This window comes from Micropterus salmoides, unplaced genomic scaffold (genome assembly GCF_014851395.1).
Source record: "Micropterus salmoides isolate LMB-PRFRI ecotype aquatic unplaced genomic scaffold, ASM1485139v1 Ms_hic_scaffold_8, whole genome shotgun sequence".
Classification (NCBI taxonomy): domain Eukaryota; kingdom Metazoa; phylum Chordata; class Actinopteri; order Centrarchiformes; family Centrarchidae; genus Micropterus; species Micropterus salmoides.
The window spans coordinates 36154929-36174255 of NW_024044570.1; the positions used below are offsets into that span (position 1 = coordinate 36154929).

The following is a 19327-nucleotide window of genomic DNA, read 5'->3' on the forward strand; positions in this document are numbered from 1 at the left end:
GACATGACAATCAACAGGATGGCTTTAAAGCGACACGCTGATATTAAACAACGAGGAGATATAGCTGCAATGTTTCACTATCTAACTGCAAAATGAATGTTGGGACCTGGCGTTTGAGTTGGCGTGATGAAATTACATTGATGTCCCCGACCCCCATGTGGCTCAACTTATACTCTCCCTTGGCTCAACTCACCCCTCATATAGGGTACTGATTCGACTATATGGGGCACTTTTGGTACTTTTTCTTGCATACCGGAATCACAAGTTGCCAGTTCTCTTGTCTGCCCGGAGATGGAGTGGGGAGAAAATCGGGGGCTTTTTTTTTTTTCAATCAATGTCACTTTGCGCAACAAAGAGTCAGACTTAATCCCCTAACAAAAGTCATTGTTGTTTTCTTTTAACCATGACCACAATGGCTCCTTACGTTGGAGGTAGCAGATCAGAAAACGGTTAAACAGATTATTTTGGAAGACAATGATAACCTTTGTTGTTGTTAGGGTCTGAGGACTTGGGTGCATCATAGGTGGTAGTACCATTAAAATCAGTGTAAGAAAGTACAGGGAAAGAGAATGTTGAGACGGGATGCTCGGAATGAAATATGCAAAATACCATCATGACTGACATGGCTGTTACTAAGGCTGAGGACATTACTGATTAGAGAGAGAGACTGACAGTGTGCGTGTGTGCATGTGTGTGTGTGTGTGTTAATTTGCAACACGGTCATGACTATTAGGAGAGGTAGACATGACGAAGAGAGAGGATATCTGTTGTCCCTTGGTGATAAAATTTCATTTTGATCAAATACGGGCTCAGTGTCAAAAGACTTGACACAGAACCTGTGCTGCGTCTTGTCTTATTGAAGCTTTTAACTGAGCATTGATTTATACACCTATCCTACTACTCTGGTTAGTTAAAGCTGCATTAAGTAATTGGGTGAATTATATCTCACCTGAGCCACTGCTTTAAAGTTGTTTACATGAGCTGGTTAGCAAACAGTTGCCTATTTCAGACATAGACCAACATTACTTGTGTTTGTGTCCACCTGATGAATGTAAGTCCAACTTTCACTCTCTTTTAGCTCTGATTTTGGTATCTACCAACTCCTGAGGAAAATACAACTGATGGAGCGATGTATAAAGTGGAGGTTTTAATTTTACACCAGTAAGCATGCATTTAGAGCAAGTGACAGAATGAAAAAAAAGAGTATAAGAAATAGTCAACAGGGTGGTGGGATTCAGAACAACAGATACAAAAACTATCCTCAAAACCATAGTAACTCACTCACTGGAATATGGCAGGGAAATTCTACACTCTTGATTTGCCGGAGTTTTTAAATCTGATTTCTGTGGCATTTTACATCAGTCAGCATTGACTGGTCTGACAGAGCTGAAGGGGGGAGCAACCCAGAGATACAGAGAGCGCTACTGTACGCCATTGCTGTGAAAAAAATATTTAATATTGAAAATTATTTTTATTGTTTATTTTGTTTATTATGACGGTATAGTTTCTGTTAATATGATAAAAAAAAATGATTACAGTCAAAGGGAAGGAGTAGGGAGACTAAAAAAGTTCTGCACTGCAGGTTTAGGTATAGTTTTAGAGGTATAGTACTTTACCTAAGAATTTTGATTTGATGTTTATTTGACTTTATACAGTTGCAATCAAAATTATTCAACCCCCACTGCAAATTAGGTTTATTGTCAAATAAAAAAATGTAGACTTTCAGCTGTTTGCAATCAACAAATCCAACAATCACAATTGAAATAGCTCAACACAACAAATGCTTCAAGTGGTTTCCCAAAATTCAGCTGAAAATGCAACATATAATTAATTCTCCAGTCTCAGAATTATTCAACCACTTCATGGAGAGCAGCTTTACTACTTAGTACATTATCCATTTGCTGTTATGCATGCTGTAAACAAGATGCAGAGCCAGACACCAGCTGCTGGCAGCGTTCCTGAGGAATCTTAGGCCATTCCCCATGAGCTTTTGACTTTACATATTCTTGGATTTGCGTCCTGCACCCGCCCTCTTCAAATCCCACAAGACATTTTCTCTGGGGTTCAAGTCAGGTGACTACGATGGCCATTGTAGAATCTTCCAGGACTTCTGCAACCACAGCTTGGTAGAATTTGAGGTATGCTTGGGATCATTGTCCTGTTGGAAGTTCCAATTACGCCTAAGCTTCAGCTTCCTCACAGACGGCATGACATATTCTCCTAGGATTTGCTCATACTTCATCTTCAATCCATCTTGCCTTCCACACGCTGCAGGTTACCAGAGGCCAAGGATACAAAGCAGCATCAGAGCATCACTGAGTCACCACCATGCTTAACTGTGGGCAGAGTTTCTTTTCAGTGTATCCTTCATTCTGACTTTTCTTGTGCTTTCGAATCAGTAGTGGTGTACATCTTGGAGTTCTGGCATGGAAACCTCTGCGTTCAGTATGCGCCTCACTGTGCTCACTGGAACCTCAGTGCAAGTTGCCACTAAGTCGTGCTGCTGGTCTTTTGCAGTCACTTGAGGGTTTTTCACAACCTGCCTTCTCAGAAATCTGGTTGCAGCCATTGATAGCATCCTTTGTTTGCCCACTGTTTCTTTAACTTTGAAATTGCAAACTATGCTTCCAATGCTGTCTCTAGGAACATTCAGTGCCTTCACTATCCTTTTGTATCCTGTTGCTTGTTTGTGAAGGACAATGAACATAATCAAATGAATATCATAAATGTGTGATGACTAGGCGACTAATAGCTTGAAGAAAAGAAAAAAAAAATCAGTCACTTGCGGTTAATCTTACTGCAAAGGGAAGGTGTTTTTCAGCATTGTCTCCCAAGACCGACAGTTTCTTCACAAGACCAGCCACATCGACCCCTCAGAAGGGTGGGGTTCATGGACTTCCTGGTTGCTTGGAGCACACTGGTATAGTCACGCATCTCATCAGAGAAGCCTAAGAAAACAGAAACTACCTAGTCGTTCTGTGGTTAGACCTGATTAATGCCTACGCGTCAATACCACACATTCTGGTTGAGCTTGCAGTACACTACCACTATGTTCACAGCAAGGTCAAGGACCTGATCCTGAATTATTACATAATTTCAGACTCAGGGTAACTTCTGTGTCAGAAACATAGGACTGGCATCAGCTTGGAAAAGGAATAATGGGCTGTGCCATCTCTGTTATTTTGTTAGCCCTTGCCATGAATATGTTGCTGTTGTCATCCAAACCATTTTTATAGCCAATTACCTAGTCTCTTTAAATATACTAAACTATTAATTTGGAATTCTGGTTAATAACTAAATTAATAACTATTTCAAAATTACTATTAATAGAGAGTGCCCTACCAAGCTAAATTAACCACAGCAAATAGCTGACACTGTTTCAGCAAAACACTCATCACTTTGATTTGCATCACAATAGCATGTCTTAAGATATAAATGTGTCTTCTCTATGGGAGATATAGTACACAGTATTACATGATACTGTCATCCGATGACATCAGTTAGTGTATACTTTGTAGAGAACATGTAGAGAGATAAAAACCTTTGATCTGGGCAGTGTTAAACCCCTTGATATATCCTATTAGTCAGATATTAGCACATTTATCATGAGTCAAGTCAGAAGGTATCCTGTGTTCTATGACTTGAAACATTATCATGGACTGAGACACTTGTTCATTATCTCCCATCTGTCTCTGACAAAATCTATTTCTGTCTTTCTTCTCAACACACACACACACACACACACACACACACACACACACACACACACTCTCTCTCTGTCGCACACATGACCCAGGAGTCTCATTTAAAAGAATCAAGATAGCCCTGTCACAATATGTATACACCTGCAGTATATTGTATCTATTCTTGTATTTATTCACACCTCGCAAAAATGAATCTGTGATGTCGCCACAGCTTTCCAAATCTTAGATTTACCACTCACCACTGTCTTTTTTTTTTCTTCAGTTATCAGAGCCAGAAAATACAAATGAGGATAAAAGTCGATGAGTAGAGCTCAGGCAGGTAGCAACTACAGCAGCTGACTTTAATAACCATAAGCCATGTGTCAATCAAGCAAATGTAACCAGCCCCATGGCTGTACTGCACGGTCCTGACTCATACCACCAACCTCGGGTACGGGAGGCAGACGTGCTGACGAGGAGGCTAAAACCCTTGGGCACTAGCTTTGGTCGCCAGTGCTTCTCTTAAGGCGTCAGGGAGTGAGGTTTACTCACTGCACAGCCTCGCTGGCTGACGTTACGCAAACACTCACCAAAACATAGTTTTCTTTAAGCCTTAATATCTCCCAAATGGAACAATGATTCCTAAAAAAGTCGAGACCAAGGTCCAGATCTGTCTGAAGATCAATCCAGAGAGTTATTACGTTATGTACTGTCTGTATTTTGTGTCTTCAGTCTGTGTGTGCATTCACTCCTATCACATGAAGCACAATATCTTTGCCATGACAATGATTATCATCAGTCATTAGAGCGAGCAATAAGAAATTCTTCTCAATGCTTGCAAAGACGGAAAACTGATCAAATGCATAGAGAAGTGGAGGATAAACTGCAGTGCAGCACTAAACCTGTTCATACTGCAGCCGCCTGTCTCTGTCTGGCAGCCACATATGCTCAGCTTTAAGTCACTGGTCAGGCTAATTGTGCCATCCAGATTCATATGGCACTATTCAGTGTCCTTAAAGACCCCCAACCACACTGGATATAAGACAGAAAATACAGGCGAGTTTTGAGATATCTTTCCAGTGTCTGTGCTGAATTTGCTTTCACTGATGTAAGTGCACTTTGTTGGCATTGTTCCAGATCTCTGGTCTTATGTAAAATGCATATACTATATAAAAAAACAACAGCCTGGAATTAGGTTTATTGTCAAAATGTACAGACTTTCAGCTGTTTGCAATGAACAAAACAAACAAAAGCAATTGAAATGGGTAAATAACACTGATTATCTTAATATGTCTTTTATATTTAAAGTAGAAGGGTTCAGCTACATGATGTGAAGGGGCCTTCGATTCAGTACTGCCTGGAGAGAAGAGGGGGAGCAGCGGTCAGTTAACGATGCTGGAGAGGGGGTGCTGGAGCATGCTGTGGCGGTGAGAAAAGAGCAGTGATCAACAACAGGGACAGGATAGCAAGCAGGCTGACATCGTCAAAGGGAGTGTCCAAAACATAACACGATAAACAGATGAGCAGTCTGGAAAACACAGCTACTGATAATCAAGAAAACAAAGAAATATGTGATAATCTGTCAGAGTGAGCAGACAAAGATACTGTATGTCTGATAATGACTTGATGGAAATTCAGAACATGTCCAGAGTAATGCGAAAGCCATCAAAATCACTAAAGGGACAAAAGCTGGAAAATCCAGTCAGAAAGATGTCTCACTGATCCAGGAGGACCCGCAGAGTCGGTACTCTCCTGCTCATGTCAGGAAATGTCTGAAGGGGACTAAAGGTGCCAGGCTTGTGAAAGTGGAAGATCATTTTTTCAGACTGGAGTTATTTATTAAGTCAGCTCAGTCTGTCAAAAAGATCAAGAAAGTTTGGAGAGGATGCACTGACAGACCAGGATATTAAGTAAAAGGACAAATAGCTGCTGGTGACAATAATGTTCAAACAAAAAATCTTGTTTATCTCTCTTTTCCTCTTAGGTGTTTCTCTTGTTTTCTTCTCAAGCTTCTTTTTCTACTTACAGTAGGTGACTACAAATAGGCACTTTGAATTTAAATGGAGCTAGCCATAATATGAAAAGAACTGCTTTGTTTAAGCAGAGAAAATACATGTATTAGATAAGAAGCACACAATATTAAAAGTGACTGGAGGAGGGGATGAAATGGGGAAGCCATTTGGAGCCATACGTCAAGCTGTAGTGGAGGAGTGGGAACTGGGTTTTCCGGGAGTTCCTTGCCTTCTTCCTGTTAAATTATTGAGGGAGGTTTGTTGAAGGTTAAAGGACAGTATGAAACCGTTAACCTAGTTTTTAATGTTTAAATGTAAAAAATGTCAGTTTAACACTGCCTTGCTTCATGACATGGCTTTTAGAGCAGCTTTTGAATAGTTTTGGTTTTACCACAGAAAATGTAAATCTAACTTTACCTGGGTCCAACAGTGGTGGGATTTTGGTAAATTCCAGATTAAACAGCTGTGTCACATGAGATGTGACCAATGTTCTTAGAGATGTTACCAGATCTATAAGGTACCTACAGACTCAGATGGTAGAACGACAAGGTTTAGTAGATTGTAGAGATTGAGGGCTTTTGGACTTCATCAAACCTCAAAAGTTAGCTCTAGCCAACCTGCTGGGCATTGCAGCACAGGGAGCTCTGGACTGCTCACATTTCCTCGACGTCACACAGATGGATCCCCCTCTCAGTTCCTTTTTTTTGTTGTGAGAGGAAATATGGACAGAGAAAGATTGATCACGTTCTGCGATGTGACAGTGGCTCTACAATGTCAGTTATTATAAAGATTTGTTTACATGTGAGCTAACAGAAAATCCAGGTGTGTGCAGCAGCTTCTTCACTGCAGGTGGATGCTGAGGCCAATGCGAAGCTGGAGGCTCCTTTATCCATTAATTATCTTTATATTACGCTGATGATCTCACAGGTTAGAATAGACTGCCTTCCTGTTGTTTTTTTGTTGGGTAAAGTCTTGTTGGGGGTTGACACAAACAGGGAGGTCGGTTGCATCTGAGCTGCAGGAGCTGAAGAACTGAAGACCAATCTCTCTGTTCTGCACAGACTATAAAATACTGTAAAAAAGACCCTGGCCACCAGACTCTCAGAGGTGATGGCTTCTGTTATTCACATTGATCAGACATACTGTGTGCCTGGCAGGCTTACAAGCGACAATGTCACTTTCATTTAGGATGTTTTGGATGTCTCTAGCTCATTGGCTGTGGACACCAGGAAAAGGCTTTTGACAGGATTAAACACTGGTATCTATGGCAAACTTTACTGCTTTTGGGTTCAGCCCAGGTTTCATAGCCAAGATCCAGGTTCTGTATAGTGGCATTGCGAGTGAAAACTGAAAAATCAGTGGTGGTCTGAGTGCTCCTTCCATTGTTCAGAGGGGGGTTAGACAAGGCTGCTGTCTGTCCAGCATGCTCTACTCTCTGGCCATTGAGCCTCTGCTCCATAAACTGAGAAATAATCTGAGTGGTGCTGTCAGGAATATGCTAGAACCCAGATGCAGACCAGCAGACAAAGCAGTAGTTTAAACAGTTTATTGATGAGGGTTAATGGGTAAATTAAGGCAGGGTGAGGTCACAGGGAGGTTCCTTTCAAGCAGCAGGGGAGTAAGGGCTGGGGCTGGCTGGAGAGTGCCTGGAAGGGTTGGATCTTCTAGCAGCTCTCGGGGTTTGGAACTGGCAGGCAGGCTGAGCGGGTTGAATGGGAAATCTTTCTGGCCTCTCCTTAAGAAGTGGCTGGTCAGGAACAGGTGAGTGATAACCAACAGATGCAGCTTGTGCCAAGCCACAAAGCCAGACACACCCAGGACTCTAAAGGCTCGTGCAGACTACACGACTTTCAGCAGCGGCTACACTACACAACTTGCCGTCTTGGGACGGGAGTCTTGAAGCCGTTGTGGCGTTCACACTACATGACTGATCGGTGACAGGGGGTCACACACTACATGAGCTGACAGTGGCTGTGTCACCAGACGCTGGTCTCCAAACCACGTTTTGACAAGAAAACACACATGAAATGTGAAACGGGAAATGACGCGAACCTTCACACGAAACAGCTGTTGTTTGTTATTATAAAGATGGCAGTTATAAAGACCGACTCCTCCAGATATTTGGCATGCTAGATATCTGGCAGACGTCGGCGATGTGTCAGAAATGTGTTGGGGAGCCGTTTTGATGCATCGTTGTGTAGTTCACACATAACGACTGACGAGCTCGTCGAGTGGCAACACCAAGCATGCCTCACTAACCCAAAGGGAAAAAACAAATCAAAACACACTCACTCAGTCTCAAACTCAGGCTGTACAAACATATTTAAAGGTGAAGAATGTAGTAAATGTATTTGTCGGGTCATGGGTAGGGTTGCATTATTTCAGTACTAAGTAGCCCATCTGTAGACCATCTACGAATAACACAGGTGTTTTTCTCACAGATGACCCATCTGTTCACAATAACTTAATTTAATATTAGTCACCCAGTACAAAGGTTAAAGAACAAGACTGAGAATGTAAAAACCAGACTTTTAATAGTACCTTAATGTATACATTTCCAGGCCTCTGAGAGACATATATATATATAACAAATATATTAAAAAAGGGACAGCATACAATCCATGAAAATACTATAATGAATAAATCCCTGCTAGTTTTCGTTGCCTTTATAACAAAGTAAAATAGAGTCAACTCACGGGAGTCAAACCCGGGTCTGTCTCAATAGAGAACATACATAAGCTCAGACACTTATAGCACTGAGCTATTCTCAAGACATAAATATCAGTTGCGGCCAAGGGATTCATAATAGTGTTAAAGTGTTGACACGAATATGCTTGCAAATCACTTATTTTACTAAACATCTTGTAATCGCTAATAGTTCTTAATTTTTTCTTCTAAGTTATAGACTATATGTAGATACTTTATGGCTAAATAAGATTATTAGGTTATATATTATTTATATTGCTGATTTCATTAATACTATTGTTGATTTTCTTGTTATTTCCGGTATGACTATAATATAAAAGCCTAAATAATAAGTTAGCATAATAATGTCACTTAATATCAGTCACAGCTGACATATTTAGGCAGAATATGACAACGTTTTGTGAGTTTCGTGCTGTGAAAGTCAGACGAACACACCTGGAAACATGTTTGTTTGAACTATGTTGGTTCCAACTAAGTTAGTCCAAACCACGGTGGTACCTACTTCAGATGTTTGTTAGTTTAACGATGCATCATACCAAGACAGTTCAATGCTACCTTCCGTGGTTGTACGGGAAACACACCCCTGTTTGGTTGCATATCTTTGGCAGAAATAAACTGGGGGAAGAGTGAGGCTGGCATAGTGGGGCAAAATCTGACCAAACTGCACATGTAAATAACTACCACATTGCACAGATTATATAATAGTATATGTCTGGCACCTACTCACTAAAGCATATTCCTTGTACATGTAAAAAACTACTTGGCAATAAAGCTTTTTGTGCTTCTGCTTCTGATTCTAAAAGGCTAAGGGATTGGCTCGGGTTACCTGGAGGTTTGGTCTGAAAAAAAGGAAAATATCTGGGAGTTTTTCAGGGCAATGAAAAGTTTCAACTGAAAAACTGGTACAAAGTCTTAGAAAAAGTTAGGGATCAGCAAATGAAATGGAAATGGCATTTATCTAAAATATCCTACAGAGGTCGTACTCTTGTAATCAATAATCTCCTGTGCTCTGTGGCACTGGTTGGCTTGTATTGATTCCCCAGCTTCTCTTCTGTCACAGAAACAAAGGTTTGTAGTTGATTTCTTCTGGGACAGGTTGCACTGGGTACCTTTAGAGTGTCCTGATCCTTTCTATGGAGTAGAGTGGACAGGGTCTGGTCCATCTGGCTAGTAAAGGCTCTGCCTTCAGTATTCAGTTTATCTAGAGACTACTCACTGGGCCGACAGACCTGGTGTGGAGAGCTTTATTCTGCTGCATCCTGCATCAGTTTGGTGGTCTGCGACTGGATTTGTTTCTGTTTCTGATGCAAGTTGAGCACATCATCCACATTGTATATGTGGTCATTTCAAATAACTGAAATGACTCTCAGAACTACAGGACAACATAGTGGCAGGTAACACAATGTTCCAAAACATCTACAGAGTCTCTCTGCATTGGGTGAAGCCGCTGTACAGAGTCCCTTTCAAAATAAACTTAAAGGGGCTGTACGTAGTTTTTCAATAAAATTATCTATTTAATGTGTTGCAAATGCCAGGGCCGTTGAATTGATCCCAGTCCGTTACTGTCCTTTAGTGTCGTTTTTGTATGTGTAGGGCTCTGCGGTCAAGTTAGCAAGAATAACTATGCAACGTCTGGCTGGACTTCAAAAATAAAACTAATGTTTAACATTATGAAATGTCGCAGTTTGGTTAGGTTTATGCACCAGAACTACTTGGTTAGGTTTAGCAACAGATCATGGTTTGGCTTACAATAACTACGTTACTTAGTTAAGTAACGCTACTTCTGTAAGTGACATAAGTTATGTAACATTACCAAAAGGAATCAATGTTGACACTGGTCTCCTGGGTCTCCTGTTTTTTGTCCCATACAACCACCTCATTGCAGAACCAAGGTTGTATCACGACATATAGAAGCCATAACTAAACCAACCACTACTCCAAAACAGTGTGTTACCATATTTTTTATTATTTTAATCAAAGCCATGTATCAAACACTTGTAGTTCTTATTGTTTCCTGTCAGAAATCCCAGACAAGAAAAAAATATAATGTCTTGTAACTCAATAAATATATAAATGCATTTAGTGTTTTGTATTCTGTATTGCTTCTTCAGATATGAAGACTCTTGTGATCTGTTGTGATAGTTCTCGTGTGCACTAAATGAAGCGTGATGCATGAAACTGGTGTTTTGGCAGAAGTTAACATGTTGGCCTTTGAGCAGTTCACATAATTGTAAACCAACATGTGTGTCTCACAGGAGCTGGATTTGAGTTCAGAGCCAGAGGAGAGTTCAACAGCATCATCGTCTTCATCAGATGAGGAAGCGGTGCTGCTCAACTGTTTCCCTCTTCGCTCATCCAGGAGGGACAGCAGTACTACCAGCAGTGATTCGTCCACCTCCTCTTCAGGGTCTCACTCAGAGACAGAAACAGAGGGACACACATCAGGTCAGAGCCTAGTCATGTGTGTTTATACTTCAATGAAAATGATGCACACAAAATCTATTATAAAAGTGCATAACTGCATCACCCCTTGGAAATGAAGAAATCACTAAAGCAAACACTCAGCTCCTAAATACAAACAAGGTGGGTTGGAAAGTTCTCTAAATTATTATTCCATCTTACTCTCACAATATACAAAAAGATCAATTTGTAACTCTGATTAATTATTTAATTAATAAACCAAAATTATCATTGCTGGCTAGTTGGTTGAAGTATTTGGGGTTCTATTCTACCTAGAAGAGAATTTGTGAGTTGTAGCCTCATTTTCCTGTTCTTCTTCAAGGTTCCACATGTTGTGCGTTCAGAGATGGTATTCTGCATACCTTGATTGTAACGAGTGGTTATCTGAGTTAATGTTGCCTTTCTGTCATCTCAAACCAGTCTGCCCATTCTCCTCTGACCTCTGACATGAAGAAGGCATTTTTTCCACAAAAATTGCAGCTCACTGGATATTTTGATGATCAAGTGCGACCAGTAGCTCCCTTAATTTTTGCTACATTTTTGTTTTTAATCTTTTTTTTCTCCTTATTCTTCTTTACGTAAAAATGTCTAATTATGATCACCTACAACAAAAATACATTGATCAATATTGAAATAGAAAGTGCGGGGACTGGACTGAACAGGAATAGGAAAGCAGAGACTGCTGTACCCTCATCTTCACAGAGACCTGGCTGCACAGCAGCGAACCAGAGGAAGCTGTCATACTTGACAGGAGGAGTTTATTCCGCACAGACAGGACACTAGAGTTCGGTAAAACAAGTGGAGGACTGTGTGTCTATATACATGATGCTTGTTGCTCTAAGTGGATGGACAATGTTTATCAGATGTAGAATTTTTAATGTTGAGAAATCAGCCATACTATCTGCCCAGAGAATTCTCCAGTGTTTTTGTCGTTGCTGTTTACATTCCTCCAGATGCAAATAAAATAAATTAATTAATTAAAATATGCACTACAAAAACAGTATGAGCTACAAAGCCCTGCTCCATCCCCATTTTGGTTTATCAGTTGTTTCTGTGCTTCTTCAGCCCACTTACACCCAGCTGATTAAAAGGGTCAAGCCAACAATTAAAACAGTGTGGACAGATGAGGCTACAGCAGCTCTGCATGACTGTTCTGCCATAACGGATTGGAGCGTGTTCAGAGAGGCTGCCACCGAGGAGAGCTACATCAACCTTGAGGAGTATACATCATCATTGACATCTTACATCAGCAAATGTGTTGATGATGTGGTGAATATGAATAAAGCTGCTGGGCTTGAAAACATGACTGGCCGTGTACTAAAAACCTGAGCCAATCAGCTAGTTGATGTTATTACTGACATTTTCAACATCTCACAGTCTCAGGAGAGGGTTCCCACCTGCTTCAAGACAGCCACCATCATTCCTGTACCTAAAAGGTCTGCAGTGTCTAGTCTGAACTCTCACCCCCATTCTGATGAAGTGCTTTGAGAAACTGGTTCTTCAGCACATAAAGAACATCCCCCCAGCCAGCCTGGACCCTCACCAGTTTGCTTTCAGAACCAACAGATCCACAGAGGATGCCATCTCCACTGCCCTCCACTCAGCCCTCACACACATACATCAGAATGCTGTTTGTGGATTTCAGCTCAGCATTCAACACAATCTCCCCATGAAACTGATCAGCAAACTCAGCTCTCTGTTTAAATACAACACTCTGCAACTGGATATTGGACTTCCTCACAAACAGACCCCAGTTCAGATTGGCGGACTCACCTCCTCCACTTTAGTGCTCTTCACCGGAGCCCCCCAGGGCTGTGTGCTCAGCCCCCTCCTGTCCACACTGTACACCCACAACTGCATCCCCCAACATGGAGAGAACTCTGTTGTGAAGTTTGTGTATGACACCACCATCATCAGCTGGATTTCAAACAACGATGAGACTTCATATCGGGAGGAAATTCATAATCTTGCAGAGTGGTGCTCAGAGAACAACCTACTGCTCAACGTCAGCAAAACCAAGGAGCTGATCCTGTATTTCTTGAGGAAGCTTAAGAAGTCTAAATTCCTGTGCCAAGTTTTTGTTCACCTTTACAGAGGAGCAATAGAAATCATCCTGACTGGAAACATCACTAACATGGGATGTACACGGCCCAGGACCGGAGGGCTCTGCAGCGGGTGATTCAAACTGCTCAGAAGATCATTGGCATCTCCTGAGCATCAGTGTTATCGGTGAGGTGAGGTGTCTGCAGAGCCCAAAGGATACTAAAGGACAGTACCCACCCAGCCACAGCCTGTTCACCCTGCTGCCTTCTGGGAAGAGATATAGAAGTTTCTGCTGCCGCACCACCAGACTGCAGAGCAGCTTTTTCCCCCAAGATATCAGACTTTTAAGCTTTAATTCATTGTCAGCACTGCTCCATTTAATATAGTTTATTTCTGTTTACCATTTTAAAATGTTTTTTTTATATTACTATTTATATTACTATATTGTCTGCTACGTAGCAGAAGGGAGTTACAAACTGAGTTTCACTTCACAACCTGTTGTAATGTGACAAAATAAATCTACCTTGTATTTTCTCTTTTTCAGACCATTCTCTGAAAACCCTAGAGATGGTTGTGAGTAGATCAGCAGTTTCTGAAATACTCGGACCAGCCCATCTGGCACCAACATCCATGCGTTCAAAGTCACTTAAATGTCCTTTCTTCCCCACTCTGATGCTCAGTTTGAACTTCAGCAAGTTTTCAGTAACCACAACTACATGCCTATTGTTGAGCTGCTGCTTGGCTGAGATTGGCTGATTAGCTATTTGTGTACTGGTGTACCTAATAAAGTAGCCAGTGAGTGAGTGACACTTTGCTACAATATAAAGTAGTGAGTGTGCAGCTTGTATAACAGTGTAAATTTGCTGTCCCCTCAAAATAACACATCACACAGCCATTAATGTCTAAACCGCTGGCAACAGACGTGAGTACACCCCTCAAACCGGCTGCAGTGACTGCTACATATTCCATCAGGGCAGTTGTGCCCGTCAATATTTGGTTCAAATATGTGTAAATAGTTATCTCCACCATGCAAAAACCTGGATGAGATCATTTGTTGGGTGTGTGTATATCTCTCCGCAGCTGATCTGCATACTACTGGACCCATCAGCCTAATATTTTCTGTGCACATTCATGACTGAATCCTCCAGACCTCTCGTGGTTGTGGTGTTTTACAATGTTAGAAAAATCTATGTTTCTGAATGAGCCTATCGTAAAGCTTAGACTTTAGTCATCCATCCATACGTACATTGGGCGAAAGGCGGGGTACACCCTGGACAGGTCGCCAGTCCATCGCAGGGAAACTTTAGTCATTTTAGCTCTAATTTTACAATTTATGTTATGACATATGTCACCTGTGTGCACAGCTACAGGGCTTGAATGTGTGAGTTAATAAGGGCTTGAAATGGTGTAAAAGGAAAAATGGGACACACCATCACGACGTCACACATTGCTTGGAAACACACTGGCAATAAAAAAACAAAAAAGAAAGACAGTCGCTGCTGTAGGACTTTTTATTTTGTCCATTAGTGACAAAATGACCAAGGTGCTTATGAGACCAAATGCCCGATCTTGGCTTGCAGAGTGGTACAGGTAAATTTATTGTTTCTTATTTGTATTGCCTAACAATTAATTTGCAAACTATAAGAGTAGCTATAAGCTACAATAGGCCTACTGTCAAGTGGCATATACCAGAAATGTGTTGCAGTATCTTGAGAAATGTATTTTGATGAATAACTGGTGAACAATTAGAAATTGTGCAAATAATAAGAAATAAGTACATAATTTATTTGTTCAATAAATCTTGAAATGTCCCTCAAGCAGCATTTGATCTTGGCTACAATTCTTAACTAGTTAATCTGATGTTTCTTTATACATTGCAGTGTAGGCTCTACTCGAGGTTTCTACCTGTTTAAAGGGTTTTTCCTTGCCACTATGGCCAAGTTGTTGCTCATCGTGGGAGTTGAGTCTCTGTAAATATTATTACAAAGAGTACAGTCTAGACCTGCTGTATATGAAAAGTGCAATGAGATAACTTCTGTTATGAAATGGCGCTATAGATTTGAATTGAATATTAATGTCCCAGTCCTGTGGACATATATGGATCGAGAACTGAAGGCTGACTTCAGAATGTCAGTGGTTTGGCTTTTGTTGTGCGCAAATCAACCATGTTTAGGGTGGCGGACAGAAATGCCAGGGAGATCTCGAAGGAAAAGGGCAAGGTAATTGTTTCCCCTCATCTAAACAGCATTGAGGAAGTTGGCAGAGGATTTGGAAGACTGTCACATCAAGCATTTGATAAGGCTGTGGGGGCCACAGATGGCTGTCACATCAGGATCAAGCCACCCAAACACAAGCAGGCAGATTATTTTGATCACAAGCTAATTCATTCTATTCAACTCCAAGCCATCTGCAACTCCTCTGGGAAATTTATGAATCACTTCTTACTAATCAAACTCACATGTGCGTTATAGGAAACCCACTGTATATTTAAAAAATCATCATAGATTAGTTTATATTGACACAAGTCTACCTTCTTTTAAAAACCACAGCATTGTTATTTTCCTCTTATTCTAAACAAGTGGGAATTCAAATGCACTATTTTCTATTTCTCTCTCTCCAGCTGCTGTGCAATTAGAGGCCCGTGATTTCCACAGTCACAGCAGCATCCTCTGCACCAGCCCCAGCCTTAGGACCATGGTTAGAGAGGCAAGGTATGCTGAACTCTCTATTTTCTCTGCATGTATTTTGGACAGTGTTTGTCAAGCTGTAACAATGATGAAAGGAAGTATAATCTCAAAACTCAAAAGAAATGACAATGACCTCAGTCAGTTCCTTTAAAATAAACTATTCATTGCATCACCTTCATATTATCCTATGGTAAAAATCACCATATTAATCAGAACATTATGATATACCTTGAAGAATAGAATAGAACGTCAATAATGATTTGTGCCATTATTTATCTTGTGTTCTGCCTTCAATTCCATTCAGTGAATAAGCTCATTTGTAGTATTTTCAGTTCAATTCAACAGAGAGAGAGAGAGAGAGAGAGAGAGAGAGCGAGAGAGGGAGCGAGAGAGAGAAGCAGCCCAAAACAATATCCACACAGAAAAGCAAAACATCAGTAAAGGTGGTAGTGACCCAGACACAGACATCAATATAAATGAATAATAGTTAGATACCACATACCATACTCTACTGCTCTGGAGCCAGCAACACCTGCAAAAAGCGACAGGAAAGAGGAGAGGGTAGAAAAATCACAACAGGAGAGGGAAGAAGTCAAGTTAGTGAGTTTGTAGAGAGGAGCTCAGTGCATCATGGGAAGTCTCTCAGCAGTCTAGGCCTATAGCAGCATAACTAAGGGATGGTTCAGTACTCACCTGAACCAGCCCTAACTATAAGCTTTATCAAAGAGGAAAGTCTTAAGCCTACTCTTAAATGTGGAGATGGACCCAGACTGGAACCTGGTTCCACAGGAGAGAAGCTTGATGGCTGAAGGCTGTGGCCCTCATTCTGCTTTTGGAGACTCTGGCAACCACAAGTAACCCTGCATTCTGGGAGTGCAGTGTTCTGGTGGCCTAATGGTGCCTGACTATTAAGGGTTTTGTAGGTGAGCAAATGGATTTCAAATTATATTCCGGATTTTACAGGGAGCCAGTGCAGAAAAGCTAAAACAGGAGAAGATCTCTTGTACTGACAGTGTTCTGGATCAGATGGAGAGTCTTAATAAACTTATTCAGATAGCCTGATAATGAGGAACTGCAGTAATCCAGCCTAGAATTAAAAATGCGGAGTAGATTTTCTGCCTCATTTTGAGACAGGATGTTCTTGAATTTTGCATATTAAATATGGTGCAATAAAGGCGGTCCTTTAAGTTTTGTGGGAGCTAAAGTACATGTTCTGATCAAAAATAACTCTAAAGATTTCTCATGGTGGTGCTGGGGGCCAGGGCGATGCCATCCAGAGTAATTATGTCTGTAGATAATGTGTCTCAGGTGTTTCGGGCCAAGTACAATAACTTAACACATAACTCCTTAAGGGACGCTGGAGTGTAGATATACTTGATTATCATCTGCGTAACAACTAAAGTTTATGGAGTCTTTCCTGATAATATTACCTAAAATATTTTTAAAATGTCTAGGTAAAAAGACATCAACTTTTTTCCGCTGAACACAATATATTTTATTTTGAATTTTGAATTTTGAATTTATTTTATTTTGCCAGTCAGTTTCTACATTTGATGTTTGTGCTTCACCTTTACAGTATGTTGTTATATTAACTGTATTTAATCATGGTACATTTGTGTTAATAACACATTTGGTTAGTCCTACACAAAAGACAATTATAGAAATATAAGAGGGGAAAAAATTGTATGTAATTCCATGGTGGTTTGCAGCAGGTGCAGAGGTGATCTGTGTGTGCACTAGCCTTCTTTGAAGAACTCTCCTTGCGTAGTTTGACCTTCACCCTAGGATCACCTGCCAGTCAGTCTGTTATAGTCTTATTACGTGTTTATCACACAACAGCTACCCGTCTTTATCCTTCCTTTCTCTGTGCTCCAGAAATAATGTCACACTATTTCCATCAATCTGACCTTTTCTTGTTTTCTGATGTTGTCATTTTATTCAATGTAACAGTTTCACCTCTCTTACTTCCTGTTTACTTTTGATTTCCTATCCTAGCAATCTGAACTTATTGTTTTCTGCCCCATAGGGAAGAAGCCCCCCCAGCTCAGAGAGGGGATGAGCTTGATGATGAAGAGAGGGGAGCAGAAGAATCCCACCATCGTACGATGATCGACAAGTTATTGGAGAGACACAGAGATTGTATACCCCACCATGAACCCAAGCTATACCGGGCTGCAGCCGCCAAAACCAAATCTATTCCAGGGTTCAGCATCCTGGCTTTCCCTGATTTCTGGGGTCACCTCCCACCACCAGGACATACACACATGGCCCCACGCAAACCCAACATACAAAGGTAGTCCATGCTTACTACAACACTTAACTTAATTCTGTTTAGGAGTAACGTAGTTCATGTAACATGAACGTAGAGATGAGTGTAAGAATGGTAAATTAAATATGTTATTTTAGAGGACATGAAATAACAAACAGCCACCTAACTCAAAATATGATGTATACACTGCTCAAAAAATAAGGGAATACTTAATCATCACAGTATGACATCAAGTCAATCAATCTTAGGAAGCAATTTGGAAAAATATGCGATTGTGAATCAATGTCACTTGCTTTGGTGCAAATGAAAGTGACCGCAACAGGTGACAGGGATGAAAGGGAAGCGGCCTACAAACGAGCTGTTTTCAGGCAGTTCAGAGCAGAGCTTTCTGTGGGAGATGGGAACTCCCTTTGGGCTGGACTTTGGGCTTTTTCACTTTGCAAACCTATTACATGCACAAAAAAGGTATATAACTCAACAAAGGAGAGGGGAAAAGCCAAAAAGCACAATACCACCTCTTTAATATAAAAAGAAAATAGTTACACTTTGCTACACTTAAATTGTATTGAATTCTAGCGAAAAATATGTTTAATTTCTGAAAAATCTTACAAGCAAATCTGTCGAATTCCTCCTCAACAACATCTACTGCAGTAGTCTGAGTTTGCCCTCAAATGTTTGGTGTTCCTCTGCTCTGCGTCACACGGGGTGCTGCCCCTATCCTACATGCTGACTGTAGCATGAGAGGAAAGAGCGAGCGGAAGTTACCTGTGCCCCTAAATAACCTTCCCGGCTACACTTTTATATCCTACAACCAGTAGTAGGGTGCAAGGGAGAGAGAGACAGACAGGGTCCTAAAGACAACCCTGTTACATATACACACTACACACTTGGGAGTGAGACTGAGTTGATTTTATTCCTTCTTTTACCCCCAGCACTGAGAGCTGTATAACTTTCTGACAGTAATATGACATCCAATTGAGGAGAAAGATGTGAACCCTTTTTTATTATTATTATTATTTATTATCTAGATTTCTGCTTTTTGGGTCATAAAATGTGATCTAATCTTCAACTTAGTCACAACAATAGACAAACACAGTCTGGTTAAAATTATACCACACAAACAATTGTGTTTTCATGTTTTTATTGAACACACTCTGTAAACATTCAGTTTAGTTCAGTGCAGGGTGGAAAAAGTATGTGAACCCTCGGATTTAATAACTGGTTGACCCTCTTTTGGCAGCAATAACCTCAACCAAACGTTTCCTGTAGTTGCAGATCAGACCTGAACAACGGTCAGGAGGAATTTTGGACCATTCCTCTTTACAAAACTGTTTCAGTTCAGCAATATTTTTGGGGTGTCTGGTGTGAATCGATTTCTTGAGGTCATGCCACATCATCTCAGTTGGATTGAGGTCAGGACTGACTGAGCCACTACAGAAGGTGTATTTTTTTTTACACCCACCCACC

General features: G+C 40.8%; 1 protein-coding gene across 1 annotated transcript in view; it reads left to right on the forward strand.

Moving 5' to 3' along the window:
* The window catches only part of LOC119894361 (cytosolic carboxypeptidase 4), a 144311-nt gene that overhangs the window by 60748 nt on the left and 64236 nt on the right, over nt 1–19327 (forward strand). The window contains exons 11-13 of the mRNA XM_038707068.1: nt 10657–10846; nt 15525–15615; nt 17618–17884. Coding sequence (XP_038562996.1) covers nt 10657–10846; nt 15525–15615; nt 17618–17884 — 548 coding nt within the window. The remainder of the gene's footprint in view (nt 1–10656; nt 10847–15524; nt 15616–17617; nt 17885–19327) is intronic.